Source organism: Somniosus microcephalus, unplaced genomic scaffold (assembly GCF_052327205.1).
Source record: "Somniosus microcephalus isolate GS21.2 unplaced genomic scaffold, FLI_Smic_1.0 unresolved_chr2, whole genome shotgun sequence".
NCBI classification, from domain to species: domain Eukaryota; kingdom Metazoa; phylum Chordata; class Chondrichthyes; order Squaliformes; family Somniosidae; genus Somniosus; species Somniosus microcephalus.
The window spans coordinates 45161344-45183193 of record NW_028225180.1 but is presented as its reverse complement, the minus strand read 5'-3'; the positions used below and the strand labels follow the sequence as shown (position 1 = coordinate 45183193).

The 21850-nt window shown below is 45.8% G+C and overlaps 2 protein-coding genes across 3 annotated transcripts in view; both read left to right on the top strand.

Annotated features, from left to right (window-relative positions):
* Nucleotides 1-16831, top strand: part of LOC147092594 (uncharacterized) — a 30364-nt gene extending 13533 nt beyond the window's left edge. Inside the window, exons 9-11 of one of the 2 annotated variants that reach the window (XM_085975960.1) lie at nucleotides 780-814; nucleotides 975-1258; nucleotides 16758-16831. In XM_085975960.1, coding sequence (XP_085832086.1) covers nucleotides 780-814; nucleotides 975-1225 — 286 coding nt within the window. In that variant the 3' untranslated portion in view covers nucleotides 1226-1258; nucleotides 16758-16831. Of the gene's footprint in view, nucleotides 1-779; nucleotides 815-974; nucleotides 3054-16757 lie in introns of those variants that run through there. The other variant, XM_085975959.1, reaches the window with a different exon arrangement.
* On the top strand, nucleotides 16718-21230 carry LOC147092593 (uncharacterized). The gene is made up of 5 exons (XM_085975645.1): nucleotides 16718-17165; nucleotides 17602-18084; nucleotides 18329-18445; nucleotides 20594-20628; nucleotides 20789-21230. The coding sequence occupies exons 1-4, from the start codon at nucleotides 16718-16720 to the stop codon at nucleotides 20623-20625; spliced, it is 1080 nt and encodes a 359-aa protein (XP_085831771.1). The 3' UTR covers nucleotides 20626-20628; nucleotides 20789-21230.
* Nucleotides 21231-21850: the final 620 nt, after the last annotated feature.

Genomic DNA, 21850 nt, shown 5'->3' with positions numbered 1-21850 from the left:
CAGGGAGAGAGACAGACAGACAGAGAGTGACACAGAGAAAGAGAGAGAGAGACAGGGAGAGAGAGTCAGGGAGAGAGACAGTGAGACAGACATAGAGACAGGGAGGGAATGACAGACACAGAGAGACAGAGACAGAGAGAATGGAGAGAGACAGAGAGACAGCAAAAGAGAAGTGAGATAGACAGACAGAGAGAGAGACAAGGAGACAGGCAGAGAGAGACAATGAGAGAGAGACAGACAGAGAGAGACAGGGAGAGAGACAGACATAGAGACAGGGAAGAGACACAGACAGAGAGACAGAGAGAATGGAGAGAGACAGAGACAGCGAGAGACAGTGAGAGACAAACAGAGAGAGAGACAGGGAGACAGGCAGAGAGAGACAATGAGAGAGAGACAGACAGAGAGAGAAAGAGAGAGAGACAGGGAGAGAGACAGACATAGAGACAGGGAAGAGACACAGACAGAGAGAATGGAGAGAGACAGAGACAGCGAGAGACAGTGAGATAGACAGACAGAGAGAGACAGGGAGATAGGCAGAGAGAGACAGTGGGAGAGAGAGAGAGACAAAGAAAGAGAAAAAGACAGAGAGAAAGAGAGTCAGAGAGACAATCAGAGAGTCAGAGAGAGAGAAAATGAATGAGAGAATTTCAGTCTGAGCTGGACTCAAATCCAGGCCCTGGGGAGAAAGTGACCTAATCTAGTCTCCACTTACAACGGTTTAATATTGTTTGAATCTAATGTTACTTATTATTTACATGTTTACTTTTCTGTTTTCCTAGTGATGGAGGCAAAACTGAAATCCAGGGAGTAAAATGTAAGTAGTTGCAATCTTTCAGTATAATCCTCTCAGTCAACACTGTGTCTGTTCTAAAGCTCCTGTACCTTTATCTCAAGTAACGAGACAGTCCGCTTTCATTATCTGTCCCCCACTGGAAGTGAACCCATCAAACGAGATCTCCTCTGTTAATATCTAGGCGGAGACCACACGGGCCTTGGACGGCAGGTTGAAACCTCTTCAGCTACTGAACTCAAACCAGACGGCCAATCACAGCCCAAAGAGGACAGTAAGGAGGATCCCGTTGCTTTGTCCAATGAGCAGATTTATTCTTTGATAAGCTGCCCGGTAGACGCGGTGACACAGTCCCATCTGGAGGAAGATGATCCACGACCTGGCCCGTTAAAAATGGAAGAAAATCCTATTTATGCTAAAATGGAGGAAACTTGAGCATAAGTTGAGCATAAGTCCAAAGATGTGCAGGTTAGGTTGATTTGGCTATGATAAATTGACCCTTAATGTTAGGGGATTAAATACATGGGTTACGGGGATAGGGTGGGATATGTGTCGGTGCAGGCTCGATGGGCCGAAATGGCCTCTATCTGCACTGTAGATTCTGTGATTCTGTGAACCGAGTAACAGGAGAAAGGCAACGGATAACTTGTTTAAACTCATAGTGGTACAAGATTTTTTAAATATCTGTATTTTACACTCGTGGTCAGCACTGGGTATTGAACACTTTCCCACTGCAGACACCCGGGGTGGGGGGGAATTGGGCATCGTTGCACCCTTTTTCTGGGTGGATAATGGGTCCAAGTTAGGGGGCCAACCCTCCATGTCCGAATAGCGTCAGAAACACGTCTGACGCCTTATTGGTTCGGGCACTGTAGAGGCGTCCCTGGCGATCGCCTGAAACAGGCGTTAGGTTCCTTGAATATGCTAATGAGGGGCCTACCGCTTGTTCTAGGACCCAAGCCGGAGACTGGCTTTTCCTGAACGCTGCCGGCCTTGGGCCTGCTGAATTCAGGGTGACCAGGTCTCCACGCGGCCTCACCAGGCCTAACCAGGGGTCCTTAAAGAGACCGTTGGAGGCCGCCACCAAAAGAGTACGTTTTAAAACAAATCCTTACCTGAGTGTGAATCAGGAGGAAGTAGGCGTGCTCTTCCCGGCCCCACATTAAAACCGTCAGCCACCACCAGACACCGCTCGTGTGCCCCCCTCCCATTTGCCTTATCCCCCTGTTCCCCCCCCCCCACCCCGGAATCACCTCAGGTCCCAGTCGGCCAATCTTGCTCCCTCCTCCTGTGACCGGTGAGCTGCCTCTGGGGCCGTGACTGGAGCCTGCAGCTTGCTACTGATAAACTAATGAGGCCGGGTGTCCAATGCGCCGTGTTCCTGCCGCCGGCCTCATTGGGTGTGTGCGGTGTGTGCTGCACCTGGAGCCAATTCCTAGGCCCCAGTGTCAGTGTCGAGCAGGCCCAGGTCTGGTACAGCACGGGTTTGGTGCAGAGCCAACTTTTCCCGCAGCACCTGACCTTGTGACCTCTCTGGGTCAGAGTGGCAGTCCGTGCTAAGCTGGTGCCAGTTTGAGCACGATAACCTTTCACTTTTTTTCTCTGGCATCTGGCTTTGAATGCAGTCCAGAATGCCTGGATGACAGTCTCCGTTCTCCACTGCTTGCAGCATAGCGACACGCAATGTGTTTGGCCCAGTCCAGCCCAGCCCAGCCCTCACACATGGCCTCACAGCACAGCACTCAATTGCCAGTGTGAGTCGGGCGGGGGTGGGGAAGCTGTAGCGACGGCTGGTGTGAGAAACAGAAAATCACACAGGTGTCGTTGTTGGAGCAGGATACAGGGAGCCATGCTAAACGTGGGACCATGTAGAGATGATGTTACGGATTCACACTCGCGCTGTGAAATCTCAGACAAGCTGAGAATGCGTATCCAGAAATTTGAATGGCACTCCAGAGACCTGAGCACATAATCTAGGCTGACACTCCAGTACAGTACTGAGGGAGTGCTGCACTGTCGGAGGTGACGTCTTTCAGATGAAACGTTAATCCCACGGCACTATTTCGAAGAAGAGCAGGGGAGCTATCCCCGGTGTCCTGGCCAATATCGATTCGTAATGAGTTTCACGTTACTGGCGAAGAGCAATTTCACCCCCTTGGACTCTGTTTAGATAGAATAACGCATTGCTGGTGTGTGAGACACAAAATGGAACTTGTGCGATTGAAAGTCATTCAATAAACACTGTTTAAAAATTATAACTAAACGACGAGCTGTGTTATCTGTCCAGCAGGAATTTTATGCCAAACCAATTGAATGAATGAACTGATCTCAGTGAGGACACTACAATCAGACTCGGGGGGAAGTGGGAGGAGGGAGCGTGGGGAGTGGGGATTAGGAGTAGTGGGGAGTGGGGTGGGGGGTGTGGGGGCAATGGGCTGTGGAGAGGGGGCGGAGGGGGACGCAGAACCCAATTTATGAGGACGCTGAGGTGAAAATTCACGATTGTGTAAGGGAAAGTTTGGTACAAATTGTCTGCCCCCAGCCGATCTCTGAATAGTATTTTGAAAAGCATCAGCAGTGTAACTACATTGAAATTAGAAGGTTGTATTTTAATATTGGAACTGTTAATGCATGGCTCAGTAAGATAAAAGGAATTTCACGCGAGATTCACCAATCCCACACTCCTTGTGGGCAGCCATGCTCAATCAGGGGTTAGCACTGTGGCCCTCTGCTAAATTGTGTCTCCTTCAAGCAGAGCTCACTGCTGGCGGGGTGCGGGGAGGGGATAGAGTCAGTGAATTTACCCTCATAACCCTGGCATTTGGCTCATTGTCCAGCCCTTGGCTTCAGCACCTAACTCTGGAACAATGGGTGTTATTTACAATATGAACACCACACACAACAAAGGACTGGTGTGAAGTGAATCCAAATGAACTCAGTACGAAAGCCTCCTCAATACAAAGTGCCAGGAAATGTGCAATTGTTGCGAAATTCGAACTGATGACGGGCAGTGATGCAAGTGTAAAAGGCTTGGCTATTTACAGCTTGTTGGTGTCAAAGTGGGTGTGAGATTCAGCCGGATATACAAATGGATTCAGTCTTTGGGTTTTCCTGCTGGTTAATAATTTGACATATTTATACTGTGCGATCTGCAGTAACAGTTCTCAGATATTTCTAGGCTGGTGGGACTTTTCTTTGGGTGGAAGAACTGCAACTAATAAATCTCGAGTTAGAAATATATTTATCACATTCAGGGGACTTCCTCTTTTTCATTTGTTCCTCTGGTTCAAGCTTCCCAAGACAAAAGATGACAAAGAGGAACTGGTGGAAAAACCGAACTGTTCTCAACATGTCCGTCCTAGAGAGGTGTTAGGAAAATTTGGAGTCTGAGCTAAAGAAGGAGATAATAGAAGGGGTGACCAAAAGCTTGATCAAAGGGGTGGATTTTAAGGCACAAAGGAAGATGGTTGTGGCTTTTTGAGGCCAATGACCTCAGCCCCAGGGGTCATCGCTTCAGGTACTCCTAGTCCCAACGATCTTCAGCTGCTTCATCATTGACCTTCCCTCCATCATCATGTCAGAAATGGGGATGTTTGCTGATGTTTTCAGTGTTCAGCTCCTTTTGTAATTCCTCAGATAATGAACCAGTCAATGTCCGCATGCAGCAAGATCTGGACAACATCCAGGCCTGGGCTGATAACTGGCAAGGAGCATTTGCACCACCTATGTGCCAGACAATGACCATCTCCAACAAGAGAGAGTCTAACAACCTCCCCTTGACATTCAATGGCATTTGACATCCCTGAATCCCCCACCATCAACATCCTGGGGGGTCACAATTGAACAGAAGCGTAGCTGGACCAGCCACATATAATCCCTGGCTACTAGAGCAGGTCATATTCTGTGTATTCTGTGGCAAGTGGCTCACCTCCTGACTCCCCAAAGTCTCTCCACCACCTACAAGGTACAAGGCTTGATGGAATACTCTCCACTTGCCTGGATGAGTGCAGCTGCAACAACATTCAAGAAGCTCGACACCATCCAAGACAAAGCAGCCTGCTTATTTGGCACCCCATCCACCACCTTAAACATTCACTCCCTCCACCATCGGCACAACGTGGCTGCAGTGTGTAACATCTACAAGATGCACTGCAGCAACTCGCCAAGGCTTCTTCGACAGCACCTCCCAAACCCGCAACCTCCCCCACTTAAGAAGGACAAGGGCAGCATGACACACCACCACCTCCAAGTTCCCCTCCAAGTCACACACCATCCTGACTTGGACATAAATCGGCAGTTCCTTCATTGTCGCCGGTCAAGGAGAGGGCCTATCACCATCTCAAGGGCAACTAGGGATGGGCAATAAATTCTGCACTTGCCCTTGATGCCCACATACTGAAAAATGAGTTAAAAAAAATATGGAACCCTGTGGATACAGCAATCCAGACTCGACTTGGCGGTAAGTCAAGATACCAGAACAAGGTGTTTCAGCTAAAACTGGTGAAAATCAATTTGAACACAGACGTTGCGAAGAATGTCTTCACACAAAGACTGACCACCACTTGGACTGTTGTTGCTGGTAAGGGAGTGGGGAAGGACACCTTCGGTTTATTCAAGATCCAGTTAGATCCTGGAAATAAGCGGCAGGACCGGCGACAGTACTTAAACAGAGCGGAGCCTGAGGACAGCGCAGACCTGGAAAGATAGCACGTTTCAGGAGGTGGTCACGCCGCAGAGTAAGAGTGTGCAGGCAGAGAGGGAATGGGTGACCGTCAGACAGACAAGGAGGACCAGGCAGGCAGCGCAGGAGTCCCCTGGGTCCATCTCACTCTCTAACTGGTATACTGGTGAGGGTGGTAGTTCCTCTGGGGAGTACAGCCAGAGCCAAGTCCACGGCACCACAGGTGGCTCAGCTGTACAGAGGCAATAGTGGTAGGGGATTCAATAGTTGGGGAAACGGCTTGGCGTTTCTGCGGCCGCAGATGTTGTTCCAGGATGGTATGTTGCCTCCCTGATGCCAGGGTCAAGGGTGTCACTGAGTGGATGCCGAAAATTCTATGAGGGGAGGGGGAGCAGCCATAGGTCATGGTCCATATTGGTATCAACGACATAGGTAGAAAGAGGGATGAGGTCCTGCAGGCAGATTTTAGGGAGCTAGGAAAGCGATTAAAAAGCAGGACCTCAAAGTTAGTAATCCCCTGATTACTCCCAGTGCCACAAGCTACTGAGTATAGAAATAGGAGAATAGAGCAGATGACTGCGTGGCTGGAGAAATGGTGTGGGAGGGAGGGCTTTAGATTCATTGGACATTGGGACTGGTTCTGGGGGAGGTGGGACCAGTACAGGCCAGACGGGTTGCACCTCCAAAGACATGGGACTAATATCCTCGCGGGGTGGGGCGGAGAGGTTGCTAATGCTGTTGGGGAGGGTTTGAACTAATTTTGCAGGGGGATGGGAACCAGGATGTTTCATTCGAAGGGAGAAACAAAGTGCACAAAGGATTGAGAGAGACAGGTGTTAAGTCTGTGTGTTATATTGAGAATTACTACACAGACCACAAGAGTAAACTTTAACAGGTCTTTACTAGTTGAAGGTCAGGGCGGAACTGCCCAATAAATCCTTACACAGCACTTATATACCGGTGTGGTCACCACCGGTATTACAGTATACAGCAGCCAAGATAAAGTAGTGCAACTCTTAAAATAGTTCTCTTAAAGGTGGAACGGTTCTCTTAAAGGTGGAACGGTTACATACACTACAATCCTCCCTTTTTAGCTTAACAGTATATATTTCCCATTAAACATAACATCATAACCTATATACACAACTTCATGTAAAAACAGTTCACAGATTCAGTCTCTGAGGCGGCGCCTCCTGCGCCTCCTGACTCGGTCCGGATAACGCCTCGGTGGTGTAGTAGTTTTCGGTGGCGTAGTAGGTTTTCGTTGCTGGGCTGACTCATCTAATAGTCCTTCACTGGACTTAACAGCTTGAATTTTCGTAACTTCAGAACCAGCATTGTTGACTTCTAAAGGCTCGAGTACCTTGGGAAGTTTTTCTGCGTCCAGACTGATTTGGCTCAGTTCGGAGGGACCACGTGCGTGACCTGGTAGGGGTGATAATGGTTCAGATGAGTCAACATCTTCATCATCCTGGGACAACTCACATGAATATACTAGATTGCTGTCCTCCTCAGTATCTACGTCCTCCAAATGTTTTATTATTTCTATTTTTTGAGCTTCAACTGTGAGTGTGGCTGTGGTCTGTGCATTACTTGATTTGCAGCTATATTCACCAGAGTCTTTGGGTATGAGATTTGTAATTGTAAGTTCTATCACATTCTTATTTTGTTTAAATTTGTATCGGTCAGAAGATTCGATTAAGCTCTGGTCTTTGTACCATCTGACCATCTTGGGAGTAGGTGTAAACTCACAGCTCAAAGTAGCAGAATGCTTCTCTTCCACTGTAATGTTCTGTAGTTCTTTGACTACCTTTGACGGAGGCTCTTTAATAGTCAGCCTCGCCTTAGATTTTGATTTCCCTGCGATAAACTGCAGCAAGCCGGTCATCTTACAAATTGTTTTCTTCAGAGTGAGACGATGAATAGTGCCACAATGCTCAATGTCCACATCTTCAGAAGCATGAAGAATTTCACCATTTAGTATCCATTTTGGAGGCTTCACGTCAGCAACTGAAAGCTCACACTCAAGAATGGCGTCACTTGGCTCTGTCACTTCCACATCACATATGGGTTTAATGATGGCAATTGATTGCTCTTCTACATATAACTTTGCTGTGCTTTGGTCATCTATGGCATCGCACATGTAGTTGCCTTCATCTTCAAAAGCGACATTATTAATAACGAGCTTCCTGTACACATCTTCACTCACAATCTCATATTTATTACTGGGATGAATCTCTTTGTCTTTGTAATACCACTTGACAGCAGCATTTGGCCTGGAAACCTTGCATTCGAAAATGACACGATGTTTCTCCATGCCAATCTTCTCTCTTAAGGGTTTCACAATTTTAACTGGCAATTCTTTAATTCGAAGCAAAGCTCTGGAAGTAGCGCTTTCAGCAACAAACTTGATCTCTGCAGCATCTTCAGGTTTTGCCTCTGCCACCAATTCCCTGAGTGGCTTAGTACTGCTGACACTGCTCACAAAAGGGTGCTCTTTCTTCTTAGCTTTCAACTGATCGATGAATTCAACATATTCCCTTTCTTGCTCAGCTTTGATTCGTTTGGCCTCATCGCGCAGACGGTTTGTGTGTTCCTGTTCCATTTTCTCAATCAGCTGCTTCTGCTGTCTTTCCAGATTCTCCCACTCTGTGTCAAAGAACTTTTTCTTTGCATTCATCTCTTGCTCAAAATGGCGAATCATTTGTTCTAATTGCTGTTGTAGTTTGAAATTGAGTTGAGTTCGAGCCCGGTGTTCCTCAGAAATGTGCATGTCTGTAGACTGGACAGACTCAGAATTCTCTGTCAAACTATGTTGTTGTTGTTCAGTGGGATTCTGTTCTGATACTTTGTTCTCTCCTGAAGCATTTATACACTCCTTCGTTTTTCCATCATTAGTCTGCAAGTCCATTTTAGACTTGTCTTTTGCACATGGGCTGGTCTTACCATCATCAGTTCCAGGGTCTGAGCTGATTGTCTTCACCGAGTTCTCACTCTCTGCTTTGTCACTGTCACTGCTGCATATGCCCTCATCCAATATCCTGGACAATCGTGCAGGTTTGACATCTTTTCTTTTTCCGGAATCTCCCGTTATTGCTTTTAGGGGGTGCCAGTCCATCTTTATTTTCCTGATCCACTCCCGTCCCAGAAGTGGTGGACCTCCCTCAGGTAGTACATATATGACCATTCCTTGGTGTTCTTTGCCCTTGTGTACCACCTTGACTTTTATCCTTCCGATGGGGTATACTCTTTGCCCCGTGTATGTCTTTAATACTATCTCCGTATCCCGTAGGGGAATATGTGTGAATAACCTTTTATAATCTTGCTTATTCATGACCGTCAACACCGATCCGGTGTCCAATTCCATCTTCACTTGGACTCCTGCTATTTGCAGGGTAACCCAGATAGTTTGTCGGTCAGCTTCCTTACTCACATTGTGAATTCTCAGACTACCCAGTTCCTTGCTGTTGGAGTCTGAATCCGAATTCTGTTCATCCGAACTCTTCTCAGCCACCTTGTGTACCTTGCTGCACTTTTCCTGCGGTGACTTTTTGTTGCTGGTCTTCTTTCCTGACCGGCATACTTTAGCTATGTGACCAAGCTTGCCACATTTTCTACATTCCTGGTTTTTAAACCAGCATTGGTTCTGATCGTGTGTTGTCGTCCCACAACAATAACATTTCGTTGTACCCAAAGCCATTTGATCTACGCTGAGTACCGCTGCCTTCAGCTGCATTTCCGCAGTGCCTCTCGCTGCGGCTTCGTGCGATGCTGCAATAGAGACAGCCTTATCAAGTGTAAGATCATTCTCTTCAAGTACCCGCTTTTGTGTTCCTTCTTTCGACAATCTGCACACGAATTTGTCTCTCAGTGCCTCTGTCAGTCCTTCCCCAAACTGACAGTATTTCGCTAGCTTACGCAGTTCAATTAAGTACTCCGCGTTGCTTTCCTCTTTCAGTTGCGTTCTCGCATAAAATTTAAATCGTTCCGCTAACATCAGCGGTGTGGGGTTCAAATGATCGTTCAGGACAGCAACAATATTAGCGAAAGTCTGATCCGCCGGTTTAGCTGGTGATAGAAGATGCTTCAATAGCCCGTATGTCTTCGCACCCATTGAGTTTAGTAAGGTTAATGCTTTATCTTCATTTGATATTTTATTTGCCTTACAATATATCTCTATGCGTTCTACATACGTGGCCCAATCTTCAACATCAGGATCGAAATCGTTGATGTTACCACACTTAGGCATCTTCGCAACCTTCTTGAGAAACACAAAAAGAAATTTTTCTTTTATATATTTTTTTTTAAATGGCGGTTTCCCGCGCTCGCCTTCTTCCCCCGCCTACGAAAATGGCGGCTTCCCGCATTTTGCCTTCTTCCCCCGCCTACAAAAATGGCGGCTTCCCGCGTTTGCCTTTCTCCCCCGCTGGCTGTAATGGCGATTGCCGTATTGCTGCGTTCGCCCTTCCCAGCGGTTTTCAGATCGTGCCTCCCAGCCCCTCTTGCAGTCCGGTCCTTTCCCCCGGCTGCGGCTGAGTTCTCCGCGGTTTTTAAAATTTTTTTTTTTATTTTCTCCCGCGCCTTACGATCGTCCCGGTCGCTGCGCCTCATGGCCTCGGTAGCTGCCTGGCCTTTTTCACCGGTCGCGGTCGAGCTCTCTCTCGACGCTGTTGCGTCTCCCAGCCCGCTTGTAGCCCAGTCTCTCACACCGGCTGCGTTCCCGCTTGTAGCCCGGTCTCTCACACTGGCTGCATTCCCCCTTGTAGCCCGGTCTCTCACCCCGGCTGCGTTTGCATTCACCGCGGCTTCCGTGCCTTACGCTGCCCCAGTCTCAGCGCCTCTGGCCCTGACTTCTGTCCGGCTCTTTTCCCCGGCCGTGGTCGAGTTCTCTGCCCTTATATCCTCCGTTTTTTTATTTTCTCCCCTACTCACAGTCAACGTGGCCGACTTGCTGCTCGTCGCTGATCGGCTTACCCACCACCGTGATAGAAGGGATGATCACTGCCTGTTGCTGATGGAAGGCTTCGTGTCAGAATTCTTCCTTTGCTCTGCAGACCCGAGTCTTTCTCAGCAGAATGATGAGGGCGGATGCCTCTTCTCGACGCCCGTTAAACTGCCTTGGATGTATCTCTGCCGCAGGGTAAGATCGTACTCGTCGCCACTGTTAAGTCTGTGTGTTATATTGAGAATTACTACACAGACCACAAGAGTAAACTTTAACAGGTCTTTACTAGTTGAAGGTCAGGGCGGAACTGCCCAATAAATCCTTACACAGCACTTATATACCGGTGTGGTCACCACCGGTATTACAGTATACAGCAGCCAAGATAAAGTAGTGCAACTCTTAAAATAGTTCTCTTAAAGGTGGAACGGTTCTCTTAAAGGTGGAACGGTTACATACACTACAACAGGTAGCACTAGATAAGAAATAGTAAGGTATTAGGTGGCATCAGACACTATGAGAATATAAGAAGGTCTAAGAGAGGTTTACAGTGCATGTGTGTAAATGCACGAAGCATGGTGAATAAGGTTGGGGAGTTGCAGGAGCAAATAGCCACATGGGAATATGATACTGGAGACCTGGCTCAAAAAAGGGCTGAGGTACTAAACGAGTACTTTGCATCTGTCTTCACCAAGGAAGAAGATGCTGCCAAAGTCATAGTGAAAGAGGAGGTAGTGGAGATACTGGATAGGATAAAAATTGATAAAGAGGAGGTACTAGAAAGGTCGGCTGTATTTAAAGTAGATCAGTCACCAGGACCGGATGGGATGCATCCTAGGATACTGAGGGAAGTTAAGGTGAAAATTGCGGAGGTACTGGCCATAATCTTCCAATCCTCCTTAGATAGAGGAGTGGTGCCAGAGGACTGGAGAATTACAAATGTTACACCCTTGTTCAAAAAAGGGTGTAAGGATAAACCCAGCAACTACAGGCCAGTCAGTTTAACTTCAGTAGTGGGTGTTATAAATCTCATCATCATCAAGAAACTCCTCATGAAATAACGCTGGACAGCCAGTTGGTGGCACCATCCAAGGAGTATAAATACTCGGGCGTGGGCCCAGCTTTCAGGGACATTTTGTAAGACAAGGAACTAGTGAAGTACAACTAGACCTCCATGTTCTGAAACAAGTTGATTAAAGCCTTGCTTTATACTCAATCCAAGTGTGTCAGTGGGGAAGCTTTTAGAAACGATAATCAGGGACAAAATTAACAGTCACTTGGACAAGTGTGGAGTAATTAAGGAAAGCCAGCATGCATTTGTTAAAGGCAAATCGTGTTGAACTAACTTAATCGAGTTTTTTGATGAGGTAACAGAGAGGGTTGATGAGGGCAATGCGGTTGATGTGGTGTACATGGACTTCCAAAAGGAGTTTGATAAAGTGCCACATAATAGGCTTGTCAGCAAAGTTGAAGCCCGTGGAATAAAAGGGACAGTGGCAGCATGGATACAGAATTGGCGAAGTGACAGGAAACAGAGAGTAGTGGTGAAGAGTTGTTTTTGGGATGAGAGGAAGATATACAGTGGTGTTCCCCAGGGGTCGGTGCTAGCACCTCTGCTTTTCTTGATATATATTAATGACTTAGACATGGGTGTACAGGGCACAATTTCAAATTTGCACAAAACTTGGAAGTATAGTGAACAGTGAGGAGGATAGGGATAAGACTTCAAAAATACATAGATAGGCTGGTGAAATGGGTGAGGTGTATAAAATTATGAGGGGCCTAGATAAAGTGGACAGAAAGGACCTCTTTCCCTTAGCAGAGGGGTCAAAAACCAGGGGAACAGATTTAAAATAATTGGTGGAAGGTTTAGAGGGGATTTGAGGGGAAATTTCTTCACCAAGAGGGTTGTGGGGGTCTGGAACTCACTGCCTGAAGGGGTGATAGAGGCAGAAACCCTAACCACATTTAAAAAGTACTTGGATGTGCACTTGGGATGCTCTAACCTGCAGGGCTACGGACCAAGAGCTGGGAAGTGGGATTAGGCTGGATAGCTCTTTGTTGGCCGGCGCGGACACGATGGGCCGAAATGGCCTGCTTCCGTGGCATAACTTTCTATGATTCTATCTTTTAAGTGAGAATTGGATAAACATTTGAAGCTGCTAAAGATACAGGAGGACTGTGGGGAGAGCAAGGCCGTGAGCTGATTCTAGCAAAGAGCCACAAGAATTTGCAAGAGCTGATAACTGGTGACTCAAACGCGTTAATGTTCAGTGTTTTATGCCAATCAAACCCCTTCGAATCCAAATACTGATTACACTCTGCCACTTTTTGTACTTCCCCCTCACTCCGACTATGTGACAATTTGCACATTTCTGCATTGAAAAACAACTCCATATACGGAGAGTCTAACTGAACTGAGTCCTTATCGATAACTTTAGCTAACAGCTGGTTTCCTAACTAACGAGCTCTTTTTCCATTTGGCTAACGAGATTGGCATAACTCTACTTCATTACCTTATAAATAGTTCGGCTCTTGTTGCATATAATTGCTCTCCATCAAGTGATACTTTTAATTATAAATATCTCTTTGGTCTGCACCATTCAGCTTCAGCTAATTCCCTCCGCCTACAGAAACCCCAACTAAAAAGATAATATTTACCCACATGTTTTCCTTTTACAGGTCTAACTAATGCCCTCACACCTATTATCAGTTATTATAATCTCCCTGAAAGTTAGGAACCAGTATTCAATGCCACGTCTTAAATTAAGTTCCCTCATTAAGTGGATGATTACTTCATATTTATTTTATCTTTCTTCGGGATGTGGGTGTCACTGGCAATTCCGGCATTTATTGCCCAATCTCTAGTTGCCATTGAGAAGGTCAATTGGGGTTGGCCTTTCTTCTGCACTCCAAATGGTGAAGGTGCTCCACAATGCTGTCAGGTAGGCAATTCTAGGATTTTGACCCAGCGACAATGAAGGAACAGCGATACATTTCCATGTCAGAATTTTGTGCAACTTTTAAGGAAACTTGGAGGTGATGGTGTTCCCAAGCACCTGCTGCCCTTGTGCTTATAGGTGGTGAAGGTCGGGGGTTTGGGAGATACTGCCATAAAAGCCTTGGCGAGATACTATCACGTAGATGGTACACACTGCAGACATGGTGTGCCAGTGGTGGAGGGAGTGAATGTTTAAGGGGACGGATAGGGAGCCGATCAAGTGGACTGCTTTGTCCTGGATGATGTTGAGCTTCCTGAGTGTTTTTGGAGCTGCACTCATCCACGTAAGTGGGGAGTATTTCATCACTCTCCTGACTTGTGCCTTATGGGTGGTGGAAAGGCTTTGGGGAGTCAGGTGAGCCACTTGCCACAGAATACCCAGCCTCTGACCTGCCCTAGTATCCACAGTATTTATGTGGTTGTTGCAGCCAAGGTTCTGGTCAATGGTGACCCCAGGATGTTACTGGTGGGAGAGTCGATGATGGTACTGCCATCAAATGTCAAGGGCAGGTGGTTAGGCTCTCTCTTGTTGGAGATGGTCATTACGTTGTGTGACTGTTACTTATCACTTATCAGCCCAAGCCTGGATGTTGTCATCCGTGGCTAAGTAAAGAAATTAAGGATAGTATTCGACTAAAAACAAGGGCATATAAGGTAGCCAAATCTAGTGGGAGGATAGAGGATTGGGAAAACTTTAATAAAAGACAGCAAAAAATAACAAAAAGATTGATTAAGAAAGGGAAGATAGATTATGAAAGTAAATTAGCAAAAAATATAAAAACAGATGGTAAGAGTTTTTATAGTTATATAAAAAGAAAAAGGGTGGCTAAAGTAAATGTTGGTCCCTTAGAGGATGAGACCGGGAAATTAATGGTGGGAAATATGGAGATGGCAAAAACACTGAATGAATATTTTACATCAGTCTTTACAGTAGAAGACACTAAGAATATCCCAACACTGGACAAACAGGGAGCTAAAGGGGGGGAGGAGCTAAACACGATCAAAATCACTGAGGAAGTGGTACTCGGTAAAATAATGGGACTCAAGGCGGATAAATCACCTGGACCTGATGGCTTACATCCGAGGGTCTTGAGGGAAGTGGCGGTAGGGATTGTGGATGCATTGGTAATAATTTTCCAAAACTCCCTGGACTCGGCAAAGGTCCCGGCAGACTGGAAAACTGCTAATGTAACACCCTTATTTAAAAAGGGCAGTAGACAGAAGGCTGGAAACTATAGACCGGTTAGCCTAACATCTGTGGTAGGTATAATTTTGGAGTCCATTATTAAGGAGACAGTAACAGGACATTTGGATCATAATTTAATAGGACAAAGTCAGCATGGTTTTATGAAGGGGAAGTCATGTTTGACAAATTTGCTGGAGTTCTTTGAGGAAGTAACGTATAGGGTGGATAAAGGGGAACCAGTGGACGTAGTGTATTTAGACTTCCAAAAGGCATTTGACAAGGTGCCACACAAAAGATTATTGCTTAAGATAAAAAATCACGGGATTGGGGGTAATATTCTGGCATGGATAGAGGATTGGCTATCTAACAGAAGGCAGAGAGTTGGGATAAATGGTTCATTCTCAGACTGGCAATCAGTAACTAGTGGTGTTCCGCAGGGGTCAGTGCTGGGTCCCCAACTCTTTACAATCTATATTAACGATTTGGAGGAGGGGGCCGAGTGTAACATATCAAAGTTTGCAGATGATACTAAGATGGGAGGGAAAGTAGTGAGTGAGGAGGACATAAAAAACCTGCAAGGGGACATCGACAGGCTAAGTAAGTGGGCAGAGATTTGGCAGATGGAATACAATACTGGAAAGTGAGAGGTTATGCACTTTGGCAGGAAAAATCGTAGAGCAAGTTATTATCTTAATGGCAAGAAACTGGAAAGTACTGAAGTACAAAGGGATCTGGGGGTCCTGGTGCACGAAGCTCAAAAGGTTAGTATGCAGGTGCAGCAAGTGATTAAGAAGGCCAATGGAATGTTGGCTTTCATTGCTAGGGGGATAGAATATAAAAATAGGGAGGTATTGCTTCAGTTGTACAAGGTATTGGTGAGACCGCACCTGGAATACTGCATACAGTTTTGGTGTCCATACTTAAGAAAGGACATACTTGCTCTCGAGTCAGTACAAAGAAGGTTCACTCGGTTAATCCCGGGGATGAGGGGATGGACATATGAGGAGAGGTTGAGTAGATTGGGACTCTACTCATTGGAGTTCAGAAGAATGAGAGGCGATCTTATTGAAACATATAAGATTGTGAAGGGGTTGGATCGGGTGGATGCGGGGAAGATGTTCCCGATGATGGGTGAAATTAGAACTAGGGGGCATAGTCTTAGAATAAGGGGCTGCTCTTTCAAAACTGAGATGAGGAGGAACTACTTCACTCAGAGGGTGGTAGGTCCATGGAATATGCTGCCCCAAAAAGCTGTAGAAGCTACATCATTACATAAATTTAAAACAGAAATAGACAGTTTCCTAGAAGTAAAGGGAATTAAGGGTTACGGGGAGCGGGCAGGAATTTGGACATGAGTCTAGGTTCGGATCGGTCATGGCCCTGTGGGTAGCGGAGCGGGCCCAGGGGCCGTGTAGCCTGATCCTGCTCCTATTTCGTGTGTCTAATTCTGTTAGATTCAGGAGATGGTTCTGTGATAGTGGATTGGCGGTTAGGATCAGATCAGCCATGATCTTATTGCATGGCGGAGCAGGCTCGAGGGGCCGATTGGCCTACTCCTGCTCCTATTTCTTATGTTCTCATGTTCTTATGTTGTCCAGGTCTTGCTGCATGCAGGCACGGACTGCTTCATTATCTGAGGAATTGGAAATGGAGCTGAACACTGTGTAATCATCAGTGCACAGTCCCACGTGTCACCTCATGATGGAGGGAAGGTCATTGATGAAGCAGCTGAAGATGGTTGGGCCTAGGACACTGCCCTGAGGAACTCCTGCAACGATGTCCTGGAGCTGAGATGATTGACTTCCAATAACCTCACCCTATGTACTATGTATGACTGTAGTCAGGCTCAGTGAATGGGTGGGGGTCTCTATTCAGGCTATGATGGGGATGGGGATGAGGTCTCGATCAGAATGTGTTATGGTGGGGGTGGGTGGGGGTCTTTATCCAGGCCTGTGTGATGGAGGCAGGGAGAGGGGGTGGTGTGGATTCGATTCAGACTGAGTAATGGGAGGGCAGTCGATCACAATGTGTAAAGGGGGTGGTGGGGGTCTATCTCGGCTCATTTACTGTGAGAGGCTTGTGTCAGATTGAGTGTTTAATGATCTTTCCTGTGTGGAATGTTACTTATCTCTATCCGATTCTGCCCTTTCCCTGCAGGATCCACTTATCTCCTCTCCCGAGGACCAGGAGATGTCACCACTCTGCAGTGCCACGTGCCCACTGGTACTGGGAATAAAGTAACCTTGTGCAGCTCCACTGATCTCGGAGCAGAAATGGACAAAATAACATGTGAGAATAAAGAGAAGGAAATGCAATTTTGTGAAAACTTCAGTCCTAATTGGAGAAACAGGCCCAGTAAACCAGAGTGTAGAAAATGCAAATTAAATGAAGAACAAACGGAGTCTCAGTCTCTGACATTCCATGTGAAGACGTTTAACTCGAGGGTATTTACCTGCTCGGCTCAGGATTCCAGAGGAAGAAGATCATCGAACTGTCTGTCTTGGCTCACACTGTCAGGAGAGGGATGTGAAAACCACGACTTGTTCTTTGTGATAATCCAGAGTGGTACGTGTACTGGGGTAATATCGGGGGAGGGATCGGGGAGGGATGGGGGGTTATCGGGGAAGTATCGGGGAGGGGTTAGGGAAGTTATTGCCGGGACTTTAGGGGAGATCTAAGGTGAGGTGTTAGAGGAGATATTAGGGAGGCGTTGGGGAGATATTAGAGGAGGTTTTTGGGCAGAGAGCTGTCATTGGGAAAACTTTAGTGTCTTTATTAAGATGAAATTACCATGTATGTAGATAAAGAGAAAATAGTGAAAAGTAGCTGGCACGGATTTCAAAGAGGATGATTGAGGTTGAAAAACCGTCGAGAAGGTAATAGACATGGTAGATGGAGGAATGCGGGGATGTACTGTACATGGACTTTAGGAAATCCTTTGACAAAGTACCGCACTGAAGATTATTATATTAATAAATGTTCTTGTCAATGTTGTTTATAGATTCAGATGAAATATTTTCTGCTGAAGAGATCTCCTGGTCGCTGACAGTGTCAGAGGGAGAGAATGTGACTTTACCCTGCCAGTTTGAGAATAGAGAAACCCTCTTCTTCACTCTGTTTTGGATCAGATCTGGGAACGTCAACGGGTGTCTGCACTCTGTTCACACTGAGGGTTATGAGGCACATTCTAACACACGCTGCTGTGTGGATAGAAGGTCATCACAAAGAATCTCTAACCAAAGCTCAGACAATCCTACTGTTAGATGCCAGTCTCACCACCTTACTGTTCACTCAGCGAATGTGGTGGACACTGGGAGGTATCTCTGTGCTGTCCACGGTCAATATTCAGGGAAACCTGTCTGGAAGATTGTAGCAAACATCTCCCTTACTGTGACAGAGGCGAGTGCAGAGACTTCAGACACCCCCACCTCAACGTCGGGAATCTCCTCAATGACCAGCAGCATATCTCGTACAAATACTCAAAGTAAGTGATACAATCTAGAATATGATGTGAATCGTTTAATATCAATAATTCAAACTGAGAGATTCCAGATCAGTTGTACAGTTTGTAGCCGTTATAAGTTGCTTTGATTTACTTCCTTCGCCATTGCACTATTCCAGATTCTAACCAGAAATGTCTGTTCCTCAGCCCAGGTAACCAGTGTGGTCAGCTGTACATATAACAGGGGATTGCACAGACTGAACTTAATGTTGCTTCTCCTCTGCAGGTCCTTACACCAGCTGCAGTGACATACGCATGTGTGTTTTGGTTCTGTACTTGGTTGTGCTAGTTTGCATTGATGGGGCACTTTGCATAATCCGAAGGAAGCGACAAGCTGCCAAGGGTAAGCAAGAGCTTTAAAATGTTTGATCTAAATCCGGAAATTATATTTAAGTACAGGCTTATTACAATGATTTTTAAATTCATAGTTCTGATCTTATCACATTTACTGTGACCATAGCGACATAGGAACAGGAGGAGGCCATTCAGCCCCTCGAGCCTGTTCCGCCATTCAATTTGATCATTGCTGATCTGTATCCTAACTCCATTTACCCGTCTTGGTTCCATTTGCCTTAATACCCTAACTGATAAACATCTACCAATCTCAGTTTTGAAATTTTCAATTGACCCTCAGCCTCAACAGCTTTTTGGGGGAGCAAGTTCCAAATTTCCACGACCCTTTGTGTGAAGAAGTGCTTCCTGACATCACCCCTGAAGTGCCTGGCTCTAATTTTAAGGTTAGACTCCCTCACCAGAGGAAATAGTTTCTCTCTATCCACCCTATCAAATCCTTATATTATCTTAAACACCTCAATTAGATCACCTCTTAATCATGTATAGTCGAGGGAATACAAGCCTAGTCTCTGCAACCTGCCCTCGTAATTTAACCCTTTTAACCCCGGTATCACCCCTTCTAAGGCCAGTACGTCCTTCCTGAGGTGCGGTGCCCAGATCTCAACACAGCACTCCAGAGGTGGTCTCACCTAAGCTTTATACAACTGTAGCATAACATCTACCCTTTTGTATTCCAGCAATTTGAGATAAAGCTAACTTTCTATTAGCCTTTTAAATTATTTTTTGTATCTGTCTTCTAGCTTTTTAGTGATTTCTGTACCTGGACCCCTAAATCTCTCGGCTCCTCCACAGTTCCTATCTTCTCACCATTTAGAAAATATTCTGACCTATCTTCGGTCCAAAGTGGATCCCCTCACACTTCCCCACACTGAACCCCATCTGCCAGTTTTGCCAACGCACTTAATCTGTCAACGTCCCTTTACAACACTACTTACTGTGCCACCTAACTCCGTGTTGTCAGCAACCTTGGATATTTGGCTCTCTATTTCTTCATCTAAGACTTTTTTATAAATATAGTGAAAATCTGAGGACCCAGTTCAGATCTCTGGGAGACACTAGTAGTCACATCCTGCCAATTGGAGTATATTGCCCATTGTCCCTACTCTTGGCTTCCAACCTCCTAACCAATTCCCTAGCCTTGTCAATAGGTTGTCATGTGCTTTCATTTTTACTAACAGTCTCTTGTGTGGAACCTTATTGAATGCCTTCTCGAAGTCCATCTAAAATCCATGTACACTCCCTTATCTACCACGTTAGTGATCTCCGCATAAAATTCACCTAGGTTAGTTAGACCTGACATACCCTTTACCAATCCATGCTGGCTCTCTCTGGTCAGCTCATCTTTGTCCAAGTGCTCAGTCGCTCTGTCCCTAGTAACAGATTCTAGTAACTTCCCCACAACAGACGTTGGACGAATAGGTCTATAATTTCCTGGTTTCTCTCTCCCAACCTGCTGAAATAATGGAGTAACACTTGGCAGTATTCCAACCCAAGGGGACAATTCCTGAATCAAGAGAGTTTTGGAAGATCATGACTAGCGTATCTGCAATTTCCTCACCTGCATCTTATAAGTCCCCGGGATGGAAGCCATCAGATCATGGAAATTTGTCAAACTTAAGTCCCATTATTTTCTCCATTACCGTTTTTTAAACTTATATTAAATCTAGTAAGTTCCCCCCGTTATTTATTTTTATGAAGGATCCTCAGCATCGGTAGAGGTAGGGGTGTGATTCACTCAGTTTTCATTCAGACTTTCTGTTTAGTTTTTCTCATTCAATGAAACATTTACCAGTTGCATTTCTTTAATAACTGTAGGGGGCTAATGTGTGGCTGACACAGGAAGCTGAATGTAAATCATTTCCTAAATGACCCTTACAGTCCAGAGTGAGGAGGAGGGATGGAGAGAGTGGTAGAGTGGGAGAGACAGACAGAGAGAGAGAAAGGAGGGAGGGAGAGATAGAGGGCGAGTGAGGGAAAGGGAAAGTGATGGGAGATGGTGAGAGTGAAAATTGAAGAGTAGAGCGAGAGACGGATTCAAATCCAGGGGTTAAAAATAGCAAATCCATTTACAGATGTTTATTATTGTTTGAATCTTATGTTACTGATGCTTCACATGTTTAATTTTCTGTATTCTTAGTGATGGAGGCAAAAGTGAAATTCAGTGAGTAAAATGTAAGTAGTTGCAATCTTTCAGTATAATCCTCTCTGCCAACACTGTGTCTGTTCTAAAGCTCCTGGAGCTTTATCTCAAGTAACGAGACAGTCCGCTTTCATTATCTGTCCCCCACTGGAAGTGAACCCATCAAACGTGATCTCCTCTCTTGATATCTAGGCAGAGACCGCACGGACCACGGACGGCAGGTGTGCAACCGGCCCCCTCGAATGCAAGTGTGTTTTCACAGATTGTAACACTGAGGCTGCTTGAAGCGCAGGATTGTGTGCGGAGAAATCTTCTCCCGGTGTTCCGCTAATGATATTAAACCGCTGGCGGCAGCTCCTTGGCTTTCACAGATTGTTCTGAAGTTTTGTGACGACCGACACAAAACACGGAGTCAGACTCAACGTGAGTTTCCACTCTCACTGACACGGGACGTGGGCGATGGGAACCCACAGTTGAAGAATGTAACGGCTACACGTTCGGGGCCGAAATTGGTCCTCGCTAGTTTCGACTTTGATGGAAATAAATTTCACCCCCTTGGACTCTGTTTAGATAGAACAACGCATCGCTGGTGTGTGATTGAAAGTCATTCAATAAACACTGTATATCTATAAAAGCTTTTACAGTCAGTTTTTATGTTCCCTGAAAGCTTACTCTCATACTCTATTTTCCCCCTCTTAATTAATCCCTTTGTCCTCCTTTGCTGAATCCTAAACTGCTCCCAATCCTCAGGTTTACTGCTTTTTCTGGCCAATTTATATGTCCTCTCCTTGGATAACGCATCGCTGGTGTGTGATTGAAAGTCATTCAATAAACACTGTTTAAAAATGATAACTAAACGACGAGCTGTGTTATCTGTCCAGCAGGATTTTTTTTTGCAAAATTAATTGAATGAATCTCAGTGAGGACACTACACTCAGACTCAGTGCCCCTAGGTTAGAGAGGAGAAAGATCAGCAGGGCTCCCAACACTGATTGGTGCCAGAAGACTTGTCCTGTATTCCCCTGAGTGTAGAAGATAATAATGTTAAAATGATTCAAAGGGTAGATACAGAGAAAGTAGGAAGAACAAAGGGACATAATCTTAAAAGCTTAGACTCGGCCATTTAGGAGTGAAATCGGAACTACTTTTTCATACAAAGGGTAGTAGAAATCTGGAACTCATAGAAACATAGAAGATAGGAGCAGGAGTAGGCCATTTGGCCCCTCGAGCTTACTCCGTGTGGTAAACCACTTT